The sequence below is a fragment of the Acromyrmex echinatior genome, chromosome 5, assembly GCF_024713525.1.
Source record: "Acromyrmex echinatior isolate Ae372 chromosome 5, ASM2471352v2, whole genome shotgun sequence".
In the NCBI taxonomy this organism is placed as follows: Eukaryota; Metazoa; Arthropoda; class Insecta; order Hymenoptera; family Formicidae; genus Acromyrmex; species Acromyrmex echinatior.
Window position 1 is genome coordinate 8,966,496 of NC_141856.1, and position 24,901 is coordinate 8,991,396.

Sequence of the window (24,901 nt, forward strand, 5' to 3'; positions counted from 1 at the left end):
TTGAATATACATGTAAAATAATTCTATAAAATATTTGTAACATTAATCGGTATAAAATAATATTTTTTCAGTTAGAAGTGCTTATGTAAACAGAGTTGAGAATCACCATAAAAAGTTGGCATACGTTTATATTTTTCTGTCTCGCTTCTTTTGCATGATCAAAGTACAGAAACTTCCCGTATGAGTCACATTTTATCATCGATACAAACATTCCGCGCAAAGTGAATGGTAACTGAAGCCGTTACGAAATCTGTGCCAGTTACCGTTGTACCGTTGATCTAAACATGTATTTCCATATATTCTCAGAAATAAAATGGTTATGAAAATAGTAGTATAAAATTTTTATTGCAGCTTTCTTTATTTCGTAAAAAAAACCGATTCAAAACTTTTTTATAGTATATATAATTATATGTAAAATCTGATGGATATTAAATTTATATTTTAAAATAATGTATTATTGTTTTCAAGAGTAAGCCATTCTTCGGATTGAAGATTACTCCATCGATATACTTTTATGTAAATTTATCCCGAAATATCGTTTACATATAAATTCGGTTGAGACCAACGAATTACTTTGGATAAACTCAAAGCCGAGGCCTTGTTTCCCGAAACATAGAAGAGGGAAGTTTCGACGAATATAACTCCGAGAGTTTGGAAAGCGTTGGCAACAATTCCGAAATCTATCAGCCTAGAAAACACACATACACACACACACACACACACACACACACACACACACACACACATATAAAACTTTTATACATATTTCTCAGAAATATATATCATATCTTTACACAGCCAGAGATCAATATTCCCTCAATATTTTTTATGTTAAACGTTGCAATTATACTTGCAATTATATTTCATCAATCTTTATTTAAAAAAAATTGAATCATCGAAGAAACCGTCATTTTTTATTCATTATTCCGTGATAATAAAATCTATATGTGTCCATATAATTGTATAACGTGTCAAATAGTTATGTAATTTTAAATGATTATCTCAAAATTAACAAGTTTTTAATTTGTAATTTAGTTAAAATGGTTTATTAAAAATTGTTTATCGATAATCTTACGAAAAAAAATAAACTGAACATTTATGCCCGTTTCCACTAATATAAATTAATCTAATTAGTTTAACTTACTTTTTGTCTTTTTTTCTAGTTCTAAAAATTAGAAAAAGATAAAGAGTAAATTGAACCCGAGATTAAAATTAATTTACATTGGTGGAAATGGGCATTAGTCAAAATTATTGAATGTCATAAACTTTCATAATTATTTTCATAATTTCATTTCTCTAATTTCTTCAGTATTTAAGAAGGTCCTTCGAAACTACATTTGACGGTTCGATTATGTCTTATCGACGTGGCTTGGCGTGCGGTGCGATGAAATTGGGTCATCGTACGAAATTGCTACCACCTAAAACGAAATTATTCCGCGAAATTTCTCGACGCTGAATACGGTCTATTTGCGCGATATTAAGAACGCCATTAATAGTTGGTTTCAGTCGAGAAGGATAGTACCGATGGTACTACTAATTTTTAGACAATTAAATAATCGATTTGCCTTTCCAGATACTCTGTAAAACGTTTGTTTAAATACCCAAGAAAGTTAGAAAATTGATTGAAAGATTATATGGAATTATTATCCAAATGCTCCTCTATATAACAATACATAATCTTTTGTTAAGTCTTAAAAGCGGTGCATCTTAAATCGTTTATAATCAATTTCAGCATGAAAAGAGCACTGTAGAAATTGAAAGACTTAAATGATTTTATTAATATGACATGAATCTTAAATTAGAAAAATAAGAATACTTTTTAAATATAACGTCTTATTTTATATTTAAAATAATTTACTCTAATCATATGTTAAAATCCTAATCTTATTATCACAAAGATCAGGGGCGCTAACTTGCCGATTAGCCATGTGTGGAGTTGGACCAGCTTTGCCATATGAAAAATAGACACATAGACGAGTCTACGCGTTAGCTCTGATTAGAGCTCTAGTTCTATTCTTGTTTTAATGTTTAATAAAAAATAAATAGTGACGCAATAGCGCTGACAGCGCGTTCCCCGCCTTAACCGCCTTTAAGAAAAAACATAGACCACTAGCGATTTTCTATATTCGCGGAGAAAAATATGGACTACGTTACAAAAGAGAAAGAAGAAAGCGTGAATATTTTATCGGCTGCGTTCAATTCGCTCAGTAATTGAAATTTTGAAATAAAAGTTACAAAAAAATTTAACTATTTTTGCTCAACACTAATTATTTTAAAAAATTATTCATGTGTGGAATTCCACATACGAAAAATTCTGACGTGTGGAGTATTCCACATACTCCCCACAAAAGTTGGCGTCCATGACTGATCCAAAGATCATCATATTATAGTTGGAGTTTATTCGTCACTGACACGGATAATAAATTATCGCTCGGCAAATGATGTTTTCAAATATCATGGAAATAAAAATCATCTTATATTCTATACAAAAATCAGACAGCGCCTGCAACAAAATTTATCACAGTCGCTGTTTCTTCGGAAACTGATACGCTTTACGTCCGTCCTGCAAGTCTGTTTCCGTAATGTGACATAAATACATATTTATTGCGTGCGCAAAACGCGCACGTAGCCCGTAAACGTACAGACCTTTGAGATTTATTCAACTTTATTCTACCCCTCTCGTTCCATTACCCATGATCGATCTTCGAAATATATGTACATGTGCTTGGCTTGACCACTGGTAGTCATCTTTCTTCTGTTCACTTTTATATATAAAACATATATATCTATAGATTTTCTACATTCCTCTATCGTACTTCCATATCCTCTATCATTAGCAAGATCACGTACCGTTATTACATTTGCCATTAAGCTGTTTTAATTAGTCAGAATAATTCTACGTAAATGTACAATCGACATGAATCAATTATACAGTGGATCAATTATAAATTTTTTCATAATTTTTACACTTTTCTTGTGACCTTTAATCTTTCAACCATCAGTTTTACGCTTATAATATTTAATTGAAGATAATAATTATCTTTACCGAATAAATTTTATCAAATATTATTAGAGATACTTTTACATATAAAAAATAAAGAGAAGGTGAAAAATTCATTTAATTTCAATTTAATATTCGATGAATAATGTGTCATTTGTTATCATTATAAATTTTCTTGTCATTTTCCATCCATCTGTACCACGCAATGCAGATAAACAAATGATTGACAATTCTTACAAATATTTTTAATGTTATGATTCATAATATCAATTATGATTCATAATAACAATAACGCACACATGGCACAAGTGCGATAAGATTTATACCTAGAATACCTCAAAAGAACGCATATCCGTATGGATTAATCATAACCGTCCAACGACGATAAAAAGTACACAAGCGTTAACATATTTTTTAAATATTAAAATATCATTTATTAGAAACTAACTTCGTTTGATAAATGCATCTCATATCCAGAAAATTTTAAAAATAAATTTAGTTTTATTCGAATTGAGACTTGTAACATAGGTTTCAACAAATTTAAAACGTTACTCTTATCGAATGTAAATAATTTAAAATATGTTTATAAATATACATTAAATGATAAAACAATAAATCATCAAATAATTAATTTTTCAAAGTTTATGTATAAATTTAAAGTTTTATAAAATCTTAAGAAATCTAGAATATAGGTGAGAAGAAATTTAAGAATTTGAAACTTAGGTAAATACAAATGAAGATGTAGTAGGTAGATAAATAAACAAATCTGAGTTAGAATAACACATCACGAGAACAAAGAACCTCTAAGTCTAATGTTGTCTGAGAAAATAACAGCGCGTTGACTTTAGATGGATTGCGGATTCACAGTATATAGTTACCATGGAAATCGGAGATTATCTATACTCGACACAAATGTTATTATCGTTAGTCCTATACCATAATAAGCACGATAATTTCCTCAATATGATCACCATTGTAACCGCACACCGCAAGTGTATATTACCTGTGTAATATTCTATGTATACACCTTACATTGTAAAATGATATTAATTGCGAAAGTTTACCGCGAGAAATTCCTTCGTACTTTGATCGATTGTCGTACGATTCTCAATGACGAGATCTCATCAGATCTCGCCGCGAAGGCTGGTGGAGGGGCAGGGGAGGGTACGTATGTAAAAAAAATCCTTTTGAAAAAAAACAGCCGAGTGACAACAGGAAGTGGGACACTTTGTAGTCGGTGCAGTGGGTGAGAAATAGTAAGTGAGACGTATCCAGCAAGTGAACGAGTGGCGGTGCATACTTACGTCCCGTTAAAGGGTGCATCAGAGCGGGGTGCGAGGTGGCTGCTGCAGCGGCTGGTTGCTTGGGTTTGCTAACCTTTGTGTTACTTTTTGCAAATTCCAAACGTATGGTTTGTGGCATATCAGGATCGAATCTAACCCCCTGCTGCAAATAGATTCCCTAAATTAGTAAATTGGGAGCACACGTGGATGGGTGGTGGTAGTGTAGTAAGGCAAAGATGAGAGAAAGAAAAAAAAAATGAAAAAAGAGAGCGATAGTGGAGAGCCATTCTTTCGTCACTAGCGTTGAGTTAATCTTCCATCAGAAATAAAATTACGCTTTTAGTAGATCTTGTTTTTTTAGCCATATTGTGTTTTTTTTCATAACAACTTCTTAAAAGTGATTCTTTGGTTGAAAGGCAAAGAATTGTCAATTATCTTTAAAGAATTTTCCATGTATTTTATATCTATCTTTAAACAAAAATTAACATATTTATAGTACAGTATAAAAATATTTATCATTTTACGTTTATATATATAATAAATGTGTGTATATATATATATATATAAACGTTTATATATATAATATATTTATATAACATATACAATATTTTTTCGACAACTGTAATAATATTTCTCATTTTCTCGCAATTTCCTGCAATTCTATCCTTAGTAATACAACAATAACTTCTACAAAAACATTGACAGATCACGCTAGCCAATGACGTCCATCACGTTTTCAAAAATAATTTATTTTCTTTTTATATATTTTATTGAAAACGTTCATTTTGCGTAAATTTAACACGAAAATAAGCTAAATTGATGTTTAAAAAAATATGAACGTTAATCGATATTCCATAAATCGCCATATTTAATCAAAATAATTATTAACTTCTATTTATTTTAGAACTGAATGCAAAACTATAAAAATGTATGTTACATATATTACTTTCTCAATATAATCACAATAAAACAATGTAAAATTAATTATTTATTCAATTATTTATTAACTTTTATAAATATATCGGTAATGTCCATAAATCTATACAAGTATTCATTCACATAAGTTGTATTTTAAATTGTAAAAATTATTAGCATCATAGATATCTTCATTCAACAATATTTTTTGTTATAAATTATTTAATATATATAAAATTTTTTAGAAATTACCGTTAGCAATATTTTATCTTAAAAAGAATCTACGGACTACGCATATATATATATATATATATATATATATATATATATAAATTGTCACTGATTTATAAAGAAAAGAAGAATATTGGAGACTCAAAAGCCAAATGCAGCATTCAGACTCACTATGGCATACATTTTGCGCGTACGAAATCAAACCGAAAGGGCCAATCGAATCACAGGTGGCTAGCGACGAAAGTGATGTAGGTATAATAATAACATGGGATTATGCCAGGTAGAAGAAAAATTAGCACAAGGACGTGTAGATATGTATTTATGTATGTGTGTGTTGTGCGTGTGTGTTGTGTGTGTGTGTGTGTTTGTGTGTGTGTATGTGTTTTTCTCTCCTTGTACGTGTATTCATAAGATGGGCTCGTTAATTCGTTTTCTAGGGTGTTTCCAGCGAACGTGTCCATCCGACAAAAGGATGTTTCTCTACGCGGTACGTACGTACGTACGTAGTATTATACCGTTGCCGTACTTGGGTTATATAACATTGCAGATTGCGTGAGGTCAGTTGCAACGGTATGGTAGATCTATACGGGGTGACCAACTTAGCCAGAAAACTCGATCTGATTGCCGTCGACAAAAGCTGCAACAAAAGCTGTAAAGCTATTCCGCGCCCGAATTATATATAGATATATGCTAAAATATATCGCATGACGAGGTACAAACGTTTTTTAAATCAACGTTGATCACCCCGCAGATATATGTATTTACAGATACATATATACACGTTACATATAAATATATTCGTATTTCAAATAGTTAATGTATTCATAGTCATCGCTTATATAAATAAAAATTATTTTTAGCATAATATTACGTTGTGTGTGAAATTTCAAAAATTTTAACAATTAAAAATTTTATAACTCTTGAGAAAATGCACAATGTGTAAAAATCTGAAACGTTTAATCCAGAAAATTAAGATATAAGCTATTACAAATATTATATTTTAAATTTATATAAAGTAATTCCTTTTTTAAATTTGAAAGAAAGTGATTTATCAGTAAGATCATGTATCTCTACTTGTTCTTTTGCCGTACTCCATTACAGTCTAAAGATAATTTTTTTCGCAGTATCGGTGAATTTTTTGAATACATTTAAATATATGTATATGCAACGAGATGACACTTGTCGGAAGGCAAACAACATCATATATAGATATATCAATAATGCCACACGGTGCAGCGTTATTACAATACGCCTTGGTACGTATACAAGTAGACAAAAGGTAGTACTACGTTTGGTCCCAATGAGAGAAAAAGAGAAAGATAGAGAGAAAAAGCTACGGTAAAGAGAAATGAGTAGTTAGATGGAGAGGTCTCGTGGATGTAGTAACTAATGGAGGTAAGAGCTAAAGGTAGCATTAACCCGTGCCAGCTGGAAAATCTAAGGCAGGGTGGAGTCGTAAAGAAAAAAAAAAATACTGCCGGGCATATCTGTACGAGTGAGTATCACAGTGTATGTATACTATATCAATCGCGCGTCAACCCTGAGACCCTTGCGAGAGCCTATCACTTTCTCCCCGGCTTTTTCTTGCCTCGCGATGCCTACGAGAAAAGGGCTATTACCTGTAGATCCTGCTTCGCCGCCTCCGCGCCTGCCCTTGTGTGAAAAGTCACGAATCCCACCGGCTGAAATGAGAAAGAAGAATACAAGAAGCATTTCGTTAGTATCCATGATTAGCATCTCTCTCTCTCTCTCTCTCTCTCTCTCTCTCTCTCTCTCTCTCTCTCTCTCTCTCTCTCTCTCTCCCTTGGCGAGCATTCATTACGCGAGCGCCTCATCGCCGCCATTAGTTTGCCCTCGAACGAGCTTAGAATCACCAACGCGTTTCTGCCATTTGTATCATTGTTTTCATTTGGGAACGCTCGTTGCATCGTTCATAATAAGTACCCCAGTGAAATAAAAAATTATTATGGAAAGTAATCCGCGATTATTGTATAATGTTAAAAACGAAGTCCTTGTTTAATTTTAACAATAAGATAAAAAGTCTTCATAAAAAGATATCGATAAAGATTATCATCTCGATAATTTTTTAATTTATTGGAATGATATTAAATAGCTTCGATTATAAGATCATAAGAATCCGTTGAAATAAAATAAACATATAAATAAATATATATAAAAGTTTTGTGTTATTTATTTGCATTTTTGAAACTTTATTCGCAAAAAAGCCTTTATTTTTATTTCTTTCAGAGCAATCGCCCAGAAAGCAAAAGATCCGAGTTCAATTCCCGATCCAATCGATCGCGCTTGAATTAATTTTTATTTCTTTCAAATTTTTATATATTTAAATAAAATAATTAGTTAAATGCTAATTGCAAATTACCGACTGCATAGATATTTTATACAATTAATCTTCTAAAATTATTTTCAGAATGTATCTGATGGAATCAGATCCAATCAGATGCTTCGTTTTATTCATCTAATAAATGGATAAAAAGGTAAATAATAGTATAAAACTTCTTCCCTTACATTTCTAGATGAAAATATAGACACAAGCAAAAAAGGCTATATATTTGGTCAAAGCAAATATATAAAAATGTCTAACAATATTTTTAAGTGAATTTTATTATTCAAGTAAAAAAAATACAATAAAGTTTACTAATTAACTGCAAATAATTGCAGTAAAACAAAAAGTACTTTGACTGATGAAGTTGCAAAATCGCATTTGACCCCTACCTTGCCATTAAAAGGTTAATAATATCAAATTTTTCTAGAACCAACAACATAAACACATACATTCAATTCATTCTTTTATATAATAAACAACAGAGAACAATATAACTTCTTTAATCAAATAAAATTTTGAATTCATTATTGCTAATGTTATCATGTAATTATTTTATTTTAAAAGTAGAAATGTAATTCTAATATCATATAAGAATTACAATAATTCCTTTCTTGCAGAAACTGTTAATAAATGTAATGCAAATTAATTAAGTATATTATGAAAAAAATATATTATAAAATAAATTATTTTACTTATTTATGATAAAATTTCATTTGTAATTTTGTAACAATATGCAATAAATCCAATAAATGTAAAAAGATATTCTATTATCAATATAGAGGGTGAATCAGAGTAGTTAAACCAATTTTTGACCCTACGAAAAAATTATCGACTTCACACCTAATCGACTTAGCGATATAAATCAGATGTGTGGATACATCGTGCGAATTGCTGGGCTCACTTTTAATATATTTATTTATTAGGAAAAAACGCATTTTTAATATATTGTAACAATTTTCACAATTCAACATCAAACGTGTTTTCGCGCTCAAACCAGTAATTCGCACGATGTTATCCACGCATTTGATCTATATCGTTAAGTCGATAATTAAGTGTATAATCGATAATTTTCTTATAGGATAAAAACTGGTTACACTACTCTAATTCACTTATATCTAGAACTATAGTTACATTATAGAAAATGCCTGCCTGACCAAGATTATTGAGAAGTTGCACTCTCTCTTTTAGTTGTGCTTGCACTGTTGCATTTCTTAATATCATGTATTTGTTCTTTTACCTGCGCGCGCATTCGCTAATTTATTCGGTAGACAGCATCGATTCCATCGGTTTATACGAAATTAACGGAGCAATGAGGAGCATCGCGACGCGAAAATGCGCCGATCAATTCACACTAACGATCGCCCGTCAAGGCGAATCTACTACGCTTCATAATGCATCGCGTGATTACACCAACTGCAATCGAAGGTGTCGATTCTATCGAAGTGAGAGATAGAAATACCCTCGTTAACGCGGAGATTCGTTACTCGCCGTTTACTTCCGCGCCTCATCCCTCGAATATTCATGCATCCGAAAGAATAAAATTGGATCCGACTCGATTGAGTGCGCGCAATATCGAAACACAGAGGTGCCGTGAAAAAGAAAAAGTTAAAATGTAAATGATATTTAGCTGTCCGTAAAGTTCTAAAAAATTTCGCAATAATTTTCTTTATCTTAAAGATCACATTTTATATATATATAAAATTTTAGAAAGTATGTATATATATATATATATATACATACTTAAAAAATTTAGAAAGTATATATATATATATACTTTCTAAATTTTTTTGGAGAGAAAATTGAATCTAGAAAAAAAAAGTGAAAACTTTTCAGAATGACAAATTTTCATTCTTTTTCGGAGTGAGATTTAAAGGAATGAAATATTTCATTCCTATTTTTTTTTATTTTTTTTAATTTTTTGAAATGAGACTTTATTCCTTAGAATGACTTTTATTCCAAAAGAGTGAAATCTTACTCTTCTAAAGAGTAAAAATCTGTTACTCTTATTCAAGGATGAAATTATTTTCACTCTTTTTTTAAGACTGATTCACTTTTCAGATTTGAGATTTCACTCCAAAAGATTTAGAGAGTGTATCCTATCAATCAATAATTATTAATAATATTTCTAATGGTATATTATATAGTAAAATATATATACTAGGTGGGGTGAAAAGTAACCTCCTTGGGAATGAAAAAAATTTTTTTCTTATGCAGAATCTCGCCCAAAATATGGCGTGTTCGCTCAGTACTAATCTTTGTAACATCTGCTAGCTCGCGCACCTTCACTTTCCGGTCAGCCAACACCATTTCATGTATTTTTTTGACATTTTCCTCGGTAACCGCATCGGAGGGCCTGCCGCTGCGGACTTCATCGGTAGTGGAGTTGCAGCTACCACGAAACTCTCGAAACCAATATTTGACGGTGTAATCTGACGGAGTATTAGCCACATAATATTTATCCAACTTTTCTTTTGTTTCCTTCGCCGTTTTGCTTCTCAAAAAATAATGTTTTATGAGAGAACGAAAATCGTTTTCGCAAACACGTCAACAACAATCAGCTCTCAAAACAAAACTAAGGGCAGTATCGCACTGCCACTTGGCATGTCTGCCTAAATATGAACGGACTACAAGGCACCATAAACTTTTTTGCAGTAGTGGCGCATTCTGGCGGTCAAGGAGGTTACTTTTCACCCCATCTAATATATAATGAAATATTAAACAATAAAGATAAATTTTTATCAACATTTGATCAGCAATTTCTTAAATATTTTGCAATGAAATAAAGCGTGTCAAGGATTATTGAACAAAATTTTAATTGCATCTAGATTAATATTCGTAGAAATTCTGTAAAATAATTCCATGAGAAATTCAGGTTCAGTAAATTCGCAACTACAGATCTTGAACTAATCACAGTTATCACGGTTAAAAGTACAAACGGAAAAAAAAGCGGACATGCCGCACTTTCACCTGGCGCATGTAACAGGCATTCAGCTCTCGCAATTGAACGCGGCAGGCACCACCGATCCATACCCGTTTTTTATTTCGCGATGATTACCAATCCATTTCCATCTCGATTCGAATATCAGATATAGTCACGCCGCGCCAGAGGCGCACGCGGGTGGCGTGCTTTCTTGCGTGCATCGCACGAATTCGCAGAATAATTCTTTATCAAGACACGGAATACCCAAACGTAATACATATCGTCGTTTTACCGTCGAGCAGTTTTTTTATCGATACATGCATCGTGATACGATGTAGGTTAATGGTCATGCGTGCAGCGGCCATGGAGACGATCGATTTCCTTCTTTCTCCTGTGTTTTTCTTTTTTCTTTTTTTTTGTTACTGTTGTCGCACACCACACTCTTGATATATACATGAACCGCGACGGCGCGACGTTGGTGTATCGGCTTTTCTTCCGGGCATCGGCGTTCTTTGTGCCGCCGCGACGACAACCCGTGCCCGTATATGCACCATGGTCATGTAAATGTGCATGCAATTATGCATGTAACCCTAGATAGAGGCAGGTAAAGGTACTACTTTTGCAACGCGGTCATGTATAATCGAAGGGTCTGGGAATTATAATATTGCCTACGCCATTAATTCTTTTAACAACAGTTATTCAGAAAATTGTCAAATTTAGATGCCCCGAATTTCATGCGCGCGTGCATTTCATACGTGTACGTTTACAGAAAAAAAAATATTGCTCTCTTCATAGAAAAACCAATAAATGTAGGTTCAAACGTAAACAACTCAAAAATAAAACGCGTAATGCGGAATGATTGACACACTCTTGACTAACTTGTATAACGAAATACATTTTCGATAAAAATGATGAAAAACGAGACGAAAAGGCTCAGAAAGATAAAAATTGAATTAATAAATCAAGAGCCTAGCTAGATGTTTATTATTAAATTTTAAACAAAGTACAGTTTAAACAGCAGACAACCGTCTAACTTTTAATCAGGTTATCGATGTTTTAAACTAGTCTAAGAGTCATGTGCGATATATAATTCAAACTAATTGTAAGAGTTTCCGACATCTACTGTGAGGTAGGTGTCCGGTAGTATAAAAAAACTTATCTATATCTAAATTCTAACAACAATTATAATAAACGTAAAATATAAGACGCAATAGTACATTATTTTAAGCGATTCGAATTAAATTGAAATAAATATCTTATAGAAAAGTTCTCAAACTTGACTAACTTCGCGTATTTTATGATAAAAATCTAGATAATAATTACGTTATATAAAATTATTACGAAAAGCCATTAAGAAATAATACTTGTTAATTTCAACACTCGAAAGTTATTACATTTATCGCATTTATCCGATAATATCAATGTACAATGTAATAACGAAAGAGAGATAAAAAGTTTTTTTATAAAAACGAATAAACATTGCAATATTATCTACTTGGTTATTATAAATCAAATTTACTCCGAGCTCTGAGAATAATCAGCTATATTTAAAACTAAAAATTTTCTCGAGTTAATCAATAGCAGGTGCGAGAGAGATTTTTATTGGAGAACACTTTATTATTATACGATCGATTTAATCTTACTAAATTGAAATCAAATCGAGTTTATTCTGCGAAAAAAATCGAAAAATCTGCAATCTCAATTGGATTAAGAGAAGATAAATTCTCACGTTTGTAGGAGATTTCCAACAGCAACTCCAAGACGGAGATAAATCATCATCACCGAAGCTACAAAGGAGCTTTGTACAAACTCCGCAATGGCACATCGCACTAGATAACGGAAGAATGCAAGACAACAAAAGCTTCTAACAACATTTGAAAATCTTTTCAGGGCGTCGCCATTTTTGAGAAACTGCTCTTCGGCTGCTGCTTTTCGTTCCCGGCGCAACGATGACCGAAGGAAACAAATGGTAGAAAGGTTGGTCCGACCCGCTATCGATTCGCACAGTCAGTCGTACCCAACCGTGCCAGTGGCCAAGAAGGTTTAAGCACCGTTCACACGGAAACCGTGCCTCTCCGGCTGTGCCTCTCTCGTCCGTTTTATTCGCATTCTGCTCATATTATATCCAATTACATCACCACGGCCATTACGAGCCGCCGCTTGCGTTCCGCGCTGGTTACAACGAGGTCAAGCTGCATGCAGGAACGAAAACATGTTATTAACTTTATTCCACGTGGTATATTTGCGGATTATCCCGATAATCGATATCGAATCTAGACGGAATTTAGAAAAATAGACGAAAAATTCGTTATTTCGACATTTGCCAAATAATAAAAAGCTCGAAATTTATCACATTCAATAAACTGACATGAGGTTTTGATATTTAGAAATTTCCATAAATTTAAGTATTCACACCTACACACATTGTGTTGAAGTTCAGATTTGATGTGGTCGAAAATTCACATAGTAGGGAATTGATTGATATATCCCAGTGTATACAAAAGCGGAAAGTGAGGTATATTCAAAGATTCATATAAAATCAAATTGATAGATTTCCATAGATAAATGCGAAGTTTTGTATCAATATAAAAACTATAATTTCTCGAAGATTGATAGCCTCAAAAATTTTACAGCTCGGAAAACTAACAGATTTTAAAATTCATTATACCTTGCAATCAACAAATTCTAAGCGTGTGACAAAACTATGAATCTAAATTAAATTTTGACTCTTCCTCGTACCTTAAAATTCCATAATTTTCAATATTTACAACTGCAAAGAATAACAGATCAGAAATCAAAGATTTACTATATCCAGATTCATCGAAATATTTTAAACTTCCATAACTCGACGTACTTCGAATGAAATGAGATTCTTTAGTAATCAATACAATCGTCGTAGTTTTATTTTAGAAAGTCGTAATATATCTATCACGTGCGAGATACAGATAAAGTCTGGTAAAGGATACAGAATTAAAAAGTAAATACTAAAATAAAAAAATGTTAAAATGCTTTATGGATTAAGGACTTTACAGCGTCAGAGTATGCTCTCGCGTGTGCTGTTCCACCGTCGCCGCATAAATTAATGTTATCTCGGGGGATTATACTGGGTTGAGTAGTGCGCGCGATGGCATTGCCGCATGATGAAATTTGATGTATTTCTCTCTGTCGGCTGATTAGATATTTTTAAGGCTTCGTGACTCACGTAATCAACGAGTACGCTTTGAATAAATAAAAAAAGCTTTTAGCATAAACAGCTACCGTTTTTTCATTTAAAAATGTAATTTTAATCCTCACGAATTCGAAAATTATATAATATATGGAATAGTAAGACATCAAAATACTTTTTATTTTTGTATATATAAAATAAAAATTATTTATTTCTACAATATTCTGCGAGATATTATTTCGAGAGAGATTTTAAATGCAAAAATTATGTTTTTTATAACTTGTAGAGCGAAGTTATTTTACTTATTTTATGTAAATTTTATGTAAATATATTATAAATGATGATATATTATACAATTCTGTAAATAAAAATAGATCGATAAAGAATTGACAAGAATGTATAACAGAGAATGTACGAAATCACACAAACTCCCCTGTGGTCCAAAAATTCGATCGAAACTCATGGTTTGGCTGACAAACTTTTTCCATTCGTTTTTTTCCCTTGAGCATTGTCATGCTAGAAAGAGAGAGAGAGAGAGAGAGAGAGAGAGAGAGAGAGAGAGAGAGAGAAAGATAAAAAAAGAGTTTGCACTATTTTCACTACTCCGTGTAATTGATTCGGAATTTTCTTGAAATGTACGTTTTCTAGAAATGTGCTCGAGAAAAGCCGGGATCCAATTTTATCTCTTCGTCTTCTCAAATGTATAAAGAAACGACATATATCGACAGTATCGAGCTACCTCGCGAATCTAGGGCAAATGTATCTATGTTAAAAGCTCGATAACGCTTTTTCGGTATGAATGTTAAAAAACACTATGTTGAAAACGTAACATCGGCTAATCATATTGTCAATTAAGCGATGGCAACTTACCGACGCTGTTTTCCCATTTTTACTCGTGACTTTTAACAGCGACCCTTCGTACCCCTGGAACAGGAATAAAATATCACGTCATTAAAACTTCATATCATATCAAAATACTGTTTGCAACCGATATGGTTAAACAAAAAATTGACTAACTTTATATGAATTTGATATCTGTTATATATTTTTATTTTTGCTTAAAAATAAAACAAAGATCTGTATTATTTTATAATAACTTAAACTTATATAAAAATGTGAAATAAGCGTTAGAAAATAGACACATGCAAGTCTATTTTAAATATAATAGTATAATATAAAATAAAACAATTGTATTTTCGTGTATCCTGGAAAATTTGGATAATTTTAAAATGTTACTTTAAAAAAATTCCCTTTTTAAAGTAACATTTGAAAATAAGAAACGAACATCACACACAATACTCAATTAAATATTTAAACACTAGCAATAGATTAACTAATACTTGCAAATAAATAATATAGAAATTTCTAGTCTAAGAAATTATTTTAAAAATATAATGCACATACAATATATATGGTGATTTATTGTTAAATGCGCTCAGCACGGTTCTTTTTGCAGCAGAATTTACGGAGACTATTCAGAATAGCAAACAATATCGAATGAAAAATAAAGCAAAACATTCACATATATTATTAAATATCTAACACATGCTAAGGTATCCATGAATTTTTTAACGGCTATCGCTTAAATTATCCATCGTTAACGTGCTCTATTCCATTTCCTTACACGAGAAAAGTGTATAATAGACTTTTTAATTTCCTACGATCTTAATGCATAACACTTCGTTATTGCGTTATCGAAAATCTTGTTTCATGCTACCGCTAAAGATAAAGGAATCCTTGCAGTAAGGTAACGTTTCCGTAATTTTTATAAGAGAACTTCAAGTAGAACGCGCGAGATGAGCACTCGGTTACATGCGAACGCTGTAAGTAGTATTCATTACCAGAGTACCAAACTGTTAATAATTGCACGATCGCGATGGAAGTGCTAATTAACGAAGCCGCAATTAGAGAGCGCGGTAAGTCTCGGAACATTTATCCAACGTGCTACATTTTTCGAGTTTAAACATTTCAAACTTGCATACGTGAGCAATAGCAAAAATGCTCCACACCATTTTCCAAAGATTTCCAAGTATTGATCATCAATTAATTGTAGCTGCAATTATAATTATCCAAAAATTATATACATTTAGAACTAAATTTAAAACTAAAAATAGAATTAAATATCTATTGCCAAGATAATTTATAGTTTTGTAACAATACGTGAAAATGTGTATTGAAAACTTTAAATAATTAATTCCATTAATTGTTCTTTATTACAATTTTTTATTAAAAATTTAGACTCAGACACATATGTTATTATTTAAATAATTTAGAAAGTTTAATGATAAATTTGAATTTCACCTAAATGTCTCACTTTAGACGCACAGATCGATGTGCGAAATTTCCCAAGTATCTGTTACAACATTCTTGGCACTCGCGAGGTTCTTAATCTTGCATCATTAATCAGCTTGTCCTATCCATGAAATATTACTGCTTAATTTTTATAACAAATAAAATAAAGATTCTTAAATTTAATTTAAAATTTAATTTCGTATTATAATAACTATAATATATAGGAATTAATAATTGTATTTAACTCAGATTGGTTAATCAATTTCCTGCTATTTCTTACATTAAGAATATAATTAACACACGATATATTATAAATTTCAATATTAAATTTTCATTGTCTGTTCAAAAAATATATGTCTTAAATCATCTTAGATATATCATCTTAGATATATCGGTAACGCTACGTTATATTTCTAAAGTATCCATTTCAACATTCTTGGCGCTGAGTTCAGTGTCTCGCACATAATTAATTAACTTCCCTTAACTATGAAATATCGCAGTCATTAAAAGACTGGTCTCGCGGGGAAACATAATCGAGTTTTCGACGTCACTCGCATATGTTGTGTTCACACGATACATACAATGTGCAAATAGTTCCTGCACTTTTCTGAAAGTTTCGCGGTAGTATGAGACGTTGGCGAACTGATCCGCCTGGCTCTCCTTCCGGCGCGAAAACTCGTCGTAAATTCATAGAAAACGGGTCGCATAGATTATGCGTATAACGTTACGATATCTCAAAAACGATTAATAACTGGATTCGCGCGACGGTATTCTTCGCATGTACACCAAGAGATTTGCGAGCGAAAATAACGTGCGTGGTGATGCTACTCAAGGTTTATTGTTCACGGTATGTCGCCAGTTATGTGTCATATCGATGCCAAGAAATCGCGTTCTCTCTTGATTCGCGTGCAGAAGACGGCCGCTGTCAATATACATCACTCCTACACCACAATCGGTGCATACTGTATACGAGACAACGCGCACGTTTCTGCGATTAAGATATGTTTGCAGCCTTTCTCGTAACAAATTTTCAGAATTCCGATCTGCAACTCTTGTCGTTTCAATAAAAGCGATTCTATAATAATTTCTATTTTTTTTTATTCAACAATGTCAAGCATAATTTAGTGTTTGTTCGCGAAATAAAAAATTCAATTCGTATTATATGAAAGATACAAATGTATGAAAAGATCGCAGGCAATTATTTATGTAGGCAAATTATTATTTCTGGTTATATCATATATAGAGCGCATATCAGAGGTATTGTATTCAAAATTTTATCTGAGAATATTATTATCGTAATAGAAGGCGAATAGTGTGTATCAATTATAAACAGTTGAGTGAAAGCAATATTGCATTGGTTAATTTCTGGAATACGCGTAGGCAACAATATTTCATTTTCTCGTTTCAATTTTAAACAAAGTTTACTTTAATAGAGTAGAAATGAAGATATATATATATATATATATATATATATATATAAAATGTAATTATATATATATATATATATATATAATTACATTTTTTAATTAAAAAAAATAAATTAAAAGAAACTGCAATTTATAGAAAATAAAGAAATAAAAAAAATCCATTTCAATCACAATAATGTTAAATGGATCGATTTGCATAATCGATTTATACAAAGAATTTCACATTACTATGCACATTAATTTATATGTTAATAATTACGTCATTAAATCTTTTCAATTCACATATTCTATATTATTGCGATTATCTTGCAACATTAATATAATATATTAAATTATTACATACTATATTAAATCATTATATAATAACTATCATATACTTACACACATATATATATATATATATATATATGTAATAAGATATATAATGCCGATATAATAACGCCTTTCAGGATTGCAAACGCAATTTGTTCATCGACTATCCTTTCTCTTTTATTAGTCTATAAACCGATCAGAAAGGTACTATATTATATTTCGTCGCATAAAATCATTATTTAAAGTGCTCCAGAATCGAAGAAATGCTCTAAAGAAGAGATGCTCTTTGGATGTATATCTCATTCAAGGCGCAACGTCCGCGGTACCGATGGAAAGGTAATTCTCAACCATGCAACTAATCCTAATCCCTTTAAGCGAACTACTCACAACGATTTCATGAATATACAAAACAAAGCTCGAAGCAAGGAGCAAAAAAAAACCGTGTCGCGCCGCACCGCCGTCGCCGTCGCCTTTTTCGCCGTCGAATAACGACACGCTCGAGAGAATCTCCCGGATTTAACTTTCGAAGGAAATTTCCAAATGGAGCGAGAACAATTTCGCCGTTTTTCCACCTGTCCTTCCTTTCCCGGCAACAAATAACCGCGGTTTCTCTGCACTCTATAGCCGCTATCGATCTAAATCGCGATTGAATTTCGCCCCGAATGTACACGAAAGATATTTAACTTTCACGAGCGTAATCTTCAATAAATTTTCTTAGATTCGTAATTGATTAGAATTTCAATATTGATGCGGAAACATTAATTGAATAGATTATAATTAAATAGATTTGCTTATATAAATTTACCTTCCATTTGCAATCGTATTTTTATTCTCTCCATCTACAATCTGAATCTTCTTTATCCAATCCAAGTTTCTTATTATTTTATAGGCTTTCCAAAAATTTTCAAAAATTCAGAGCTACTTCACAACATTTCCATTATATTACTAATTAGGTTTTTAAATAGGTTTCAAACGTTAAAACCTTTGTATTTAATAAAAATTGAAAAATAAAGAAAAAATTTGAAAGTGAAATTTTGCTTATGCCAAGAAAGACTCAGATTGCGGACAAAGGATTAAAAATAAATATATCTTTTCTTTATAAAAAAAAACTTTAAATTTATATTTTTCTTCGAATTTACAAAATTTCATTTATTTGCACTTACTGATTGCGTTTTGAATAAAATATAAAAAATTAAAAATGACAATTTTTGCACACAGATCAAGATAGGAAGAGCATCAAATTCCATGGCTATCGATTTTTCGTCTCGGCTGGTGTCGGAGCTCGAAATGCAAGCTCGTAATTGGCACCGACATAATTAACCCTCTAGACAAACTAAACTAGGATCCCAAGTCGAGCAAATATGACGTTATAGAGGAGTACCGTCTCTCCCGTGGCGAATGGTCGGCGTAGACGAATATGATTCATAAGGGGAATATTCCCCTTGTGAATACAGTTCGAACGCTTCAGTCATAATGTTGCGTTTCGCATGAAACCACGAGAACCGTGCATCACGAGAACCACAGTTGAACTTATTGAACAACAAGTTAAATGTGCCGGCGAAGAGTGGGATGAAGTAAAGAAAGATAATTGACGCGATAACAAAGACAAAAGGAAATTACCCAAAATATGAAATATACGGATAAATACAATATACAATGATGTGAGATCAATTGGAAAATATTGGAAATCAATACGTTGCTGTCTTCAGCAAAGAAAGCAACCAATTATTTGTTTTTTTTTTTATATTTCGCACTTTTGCATACAAATATTTAGAGATTTAGATTTAGAATGCTGCAAAATTAATTACTAACGCTCATAATCATAATTAAATAACTTAATTATAATCATTAATTAATTTTTAAAATTTATAAAGAATATTTTTATTCTCTTTCTCTGATAGACATTTAAAAATTAAAATCTTAAAATGTCAAAATACATAAAATTTCAAAGATTTAAAATTTTAATCATAAATACCTCGAAAATTATAATTTTAAGCATTCCACGTTCTTCAACTCTGAAAGCTCTTGAATCTTTGAACTCTGTTTCCGTGTATGTTTTCGATTATACTTTACGATAGAATATTAATGTTATCAGAACTTTAGGTCCTTTAATACCGTATCATTCACATTTGTGAACTCGCGCATTACTGTTGGAATATTTAACTTTCCAAATCTTGAATTCTCCCGGACCCTTTGATCTCAACATCACGAATGCATGTCTATATATAAAATAAAGCGAATAGAGAGAGCAAACTCTCTGAGAGAGATTCACCTCGTACGCTCTGAAAAGCAGATAGAGCTCCCTCGGCTTGGTGTCCATCGGCAAGCCGCTCACGAACAAGGTGCGCACCTGAAACAGGAGAGAAAGAGAACGATAATTGAGTTAATTAACCTAATTGGCTAGTGTAGAGGGAAAGAACAGCAACAGAGAAACACAGAGAAACACAGAGACTAAGAGAGAAATACAGAGACGAACGAGAGAGAGAGAGAGAGAGAGAGAGAGAGAGAGAGAGAGAGAAAACAAGCAAGGAGGTGTAGTCCAAACTCCAGACTGGGAGACGAGGAAACCAACTTCCTTGACTCCTGCCCTCGTCTTGTCAGATGAATCGATAGCTAATTGCAGAATCAATGTAAGATGCCCCAAGACAGGAAGAAGTCAGTCCCCCTCGTTCGTCATCCTTTTTAATTTCGCGATTAATTCGGCAATTTATGAAGGCGATCCCAATTAATTGTGGCACAACTCTTAGAGATTTTTGAAAGTGATTCTCGAAGATATTTCTTCCTTCCTCATGATATCAATCATCTTTTCCGGCCGTTCATCATTAACATTAATGTGGCTGAATTAATGTGATATTATTTTCAATGGAGAATGTAAATCGGGTTTTCGTATTGTGCTATCATCGGGAACAATGCGGCTAGAAAGGAGACTGATGCTGAATCGAGGCAGCTTTCGCTAGCGAACGCTTGTTAAATACAGTTGGTGCGCAGATAATTACTAATTAAGTGTCCTCAATAAGAATATTAGTAATTCATCTATTTATTACGCACAGTTTTTTTTATTATGTTATAAAAATAAATTTTTATAACAATTTAATACTTAAAATTATTATAGTATTATATATATATATATATATATATATATATATATATAAAATAAATATTATGATGTATATTATTATACATATTAAAGCTGAATGATTTATATATTTATACGAAACAGAATTATTAAAAGAAAGCACTGTCTAGTATAAGCAATTCCATGAATAAAAATCAAAGATATAATATATTCGAAAAATATTTGTATGGATAGAACGTTTATACAGAAATTATTCTTCGCGGTGTAATACTTAGTCAAGTTTCTTTAACTATTCATGAATTAATAGCCAGTTTACCGAGTTTCTTGTCACCTAAACTTACAACATTGATAAAAACCCGACCGCGTGTAAACGCTGAAGCGAGACACGTAACCACAACCGTGTCGCAGGGCGGGCCATACTAATGGATGAGACTAAGAGAGTAACCGGTAAAGTTTCGTCGGCCAAGTTACATGAGCGTCTTACACCGACTCGGCCTTAAGTAATTGCTACGGCTATGTACACACACACTTGCACATACGGTGCATCGCGGGCGTAGGTGCGCAGGTAAGTGCGACACTGACGTTGACTCGCGCTCGCGCTCGCACCGTCTAACTTATAATGATCTCTAGAGCGGAGCATCAAATTGCCGCAATGAGGTTGCAGCAATTAATAAAGTTAAGAAACATCGCGGCGGTTGTAAAAGTATGACGCACGCGCGCAAATCTAATTATAGAGTCTTTCTCTTTCGCTTCGCTGCTCGCGTAATTAATTTTTGTAAGGACGCTTTTATTTTACTGTCGACCATCAAATGACGACAATCCCAACAGGTTGAATAAGATCAAGTTTAAATGAAATTAAAACAAGCCATCAAAAGAAGACTCTTTTATATATATGTGTGTGTGTGTGTGTGTGTGTGTAGATAAGAAATAACAGAGGCTATAGATGGTAATAATTCTTAGATTTCAAACGTACTTATATTTATAATTGAATTTACATTATATAGATATAAGATTTCTCTGAAAAAAGCAAAAAAGTTGCTTTACGTTAAAAAAGCTATTAATGATTTTCCTTAAATTATTTAGAACTATATGAAACTTCGAGCAAAGTCTCGATAGCTATCGGGACTTTATTACACTTGCACGTTGATATCGAGCCTAGTAAACCACGTCGATCAAGAAGGAAGGAACGCAAATTATCCTTCTCGGCAATTATCCGATTAGATCGCAGAATAGATCTCCGCCTACTTGTGCGAAGCTGAAGTCAGTTGAGGGGAAAAGGCAATTCCTAAATCGTGTGAAATTTATCAGAAGAATGTAATTGCTCAATACTATGCGAAAGCCTGATTTATAATTTTCACATCAGAGTAGATTGCCTTCTGCATCCTCGAAAAGAAAACAAAGTATAAATATGCAAAAGTTGGGAAATTCAATTATTTAGAAAACTAGTTCATTTTAACAATACTTCAAATAATATAATAAGGTTCATCATTTTTTTAAACAAGTTAATAAGTAAACAAAGAAAGAGCTATGAGACAAGCTAGATATTTAATGCTACATATTAAAATTCATGTACATTGCACATATGTTTTTATATGTACACGAATTTTGATATAGAGCGTTAAACATAGCTTGGCTCGTGGCCCTTTCTTGATTTACTTAGTAAACTAGTTCATTTTATTTAAAAAAATCAAACATCCATAGAGTTTATAATATTTCAAAAGTTTCAAATAATTTCCATTTTATTCCGATTTACGAATAAGTTAATCAGCTTAATCCTAATCTTGATATGAAGTAATATGACTATCTTAAATATGAAGTGCGTCTTCTGTTCCTTCATCGTCGACGCCATACTTTTCACAGAAAATTGAAGCGACTTATGTAATTATGTATTTCTTCTGTTTAACAACATAGCAAAATTCATTCTGCTTACAAATATTATTCGTCCGTTACGCTAATTAAACACAGCACGCATCAGATCTTTATCTAGAAGATTGTTAGTTTCCTATTCTGTTTTTCTCTTCGCTTTTTTTCCATGTTTACAATCTTAGATGGATTTTGTGAGGCGTAGCTTCTAAATGACAATAATTGATCATGGACGAGCGAGTCCGCTCCCAGCTTGCACTGACCGTGTCGCTAGTTCTCATTGTTTCATCTTCAAAACTATGCCGCGTCGTCACTTGCACATCCGTTGGCGACACTCCTCGTTCCATATTTGCGTTCCCCTTTTAACGATCCTTGTTATTTAGAAATAATCTTGTATACTCTGACGAACGTGTGTAATAAATACGCAAGGTAGTTCTTGTTTTTTTTTTTATTAATTTATTGGTTTTTTAATATATTATAAATTAAGTATATAAATATAAAATATATTCTCGTCTGGCAAATTTTATGGATACAACCTTCTGTCTTCGGGTTATTTAAATTTTTAAATATCTCATATTTAATTAAAATGTAGTTATGTAGTTATGTAGTATTAGATTTTTAACAAGCATTGAAATAGCATTTTATCTATCTATATATCTAAAGATTAAAATTATTTAGCTTCTCAATAATTCATAGCGCGGAAATTAGTTAGATGTAAATTAATTCCTGTTGTAATAAAAGTAGTTTCAATAGGAAAATATTAATCGCATACTCGGTTTATTTCAAGATGCACGATTGACAGAAGGAAGGCAGCGATTCGTTACCGTCCCCTCGCTAATTTCCGGCAGGAAGCGTCGAGGACAGAAAAACGGTGCAAGCATGAAAGAAAAAATATCTATAATCCCGAATTAATTTGCTCCAGGCAACTATAACTCTCTGCTCCTTCAGCAATTAAATATCCTTTTATTTAAATCTCATACGCAATTAAACATTATATGTTTTGTTTCAATAAATTTTGCAATATCATGTGCTCAACATTATACATAGTATCATAAATCGTGTCAAAGATTTTTTGCAAACTACAATATCATAGACACAAAATTGAAATATTAATTTATATATTAAAAAGGTTCGAAATCCATCATGAATGTATATATAGTTCAGCATTATTGATTAATTAATATTATTTTTATAAATTCCAATCTTTTAACTTTTTAATAAATTCTTTATCTTGAAAATTGAGAGTTAAATTTCAAAATTCCTATTATCTTATTTTCCTTACTTTCTTTTTTATTCTCATTGCTTGTGTTTTTATCAATATTATATCAAATATAGCTGATGTTATCAAGGAAGTAATTACTTTTAGTGTTTACGCTTAGATAACTAAAAATTATTTTAATATAGATAAGATAAATCACACAAATGTGTATCTTAGATAGGATAAAGATAATTAACTTTATATTAATCTAGATAAAAAATGAAATAAAAAAAATTTTTATTTACATAATTTTTAAAATAATTTTGTTTTTAACTAATTATTAGACAGTAAAACAATTTAGAATACAAAAAATGTATTTATATTTTCATTTTAATCTTTATTTTTTAAGAATAACAGTTTTTTGAACATTTCGTCTGACAAACAGTTTCTACGTAGAATTAATATTTGTTGTCCACAACTAAAAAAGCGCTCTACTGGCATTGATGATAGCAATAATGTGTTATATTAAAAAAAAATTTGTTTGATACGTGGATACAAATTAAGAATATCTAATTCCTTAGATTTATCTTCTAAATATGATAGTACTTCAATTGCTTTAAATTATGACTGATATTATACTAATCCCAGTTTTTTTATCTACATATATCACAAAAAAATTCTCATCACTACTACTACTACTAAAAGTTATATAGAAATTTTTTTACAATATTCTTCTACAATCATATTAGGTGTTGGAATTAATTCGTAGCGTTTTTTAATGAAAGAATGTTATTTATTTCACATGAGCATTAAAAAATACATTAATGAAAGTACTTCCCATCACTTGTAAAACGCTACGAATTAATTCCAACA

General features: G+C 31.7%; 1 protein-coding gene across 4 annotated transcripts in view; it reads right to left on the reverse strand.

Moving 5' to 3' along the window:
- The window catches only part of LOC105143238 (protein couch potato), a 101,720-nt gene that overhangs the window by 36,445 nt on the left and 40,374 nt on the right, over nt 1-24,901 (reverse strand). For 3 of the 4 annotated variants that reach the window (XM_087406420.1, XM_087406421.1, XM_087406418.1), the window contains exons 2-5: nt 20,164-20,241; nt 14,731-14,784; nt 7,050-7,112; nt 4,306-4,447 (exon numbers count right to left, since the gene is read on the reverse strand). In XM_087406420.1, the coding sequence (XP_087262546.1) occupies nt 4,306-4,447; nt 7,050-7,112; nt 14,731-14,784; nt 20,164-20,211 (307 nt within the window). In that variant the 5' untranslated portion in view covers nt 20,212-20,241. The remainder of the gene's footprint in view (nt 1-4,305; nt 4,448-7,049; nt 7,113-14,730; nt 14,785-20,163; nt 20,242-24,901) is intronic. The other variant, XM_087406419.1, reaches the window with a different exon arrangement.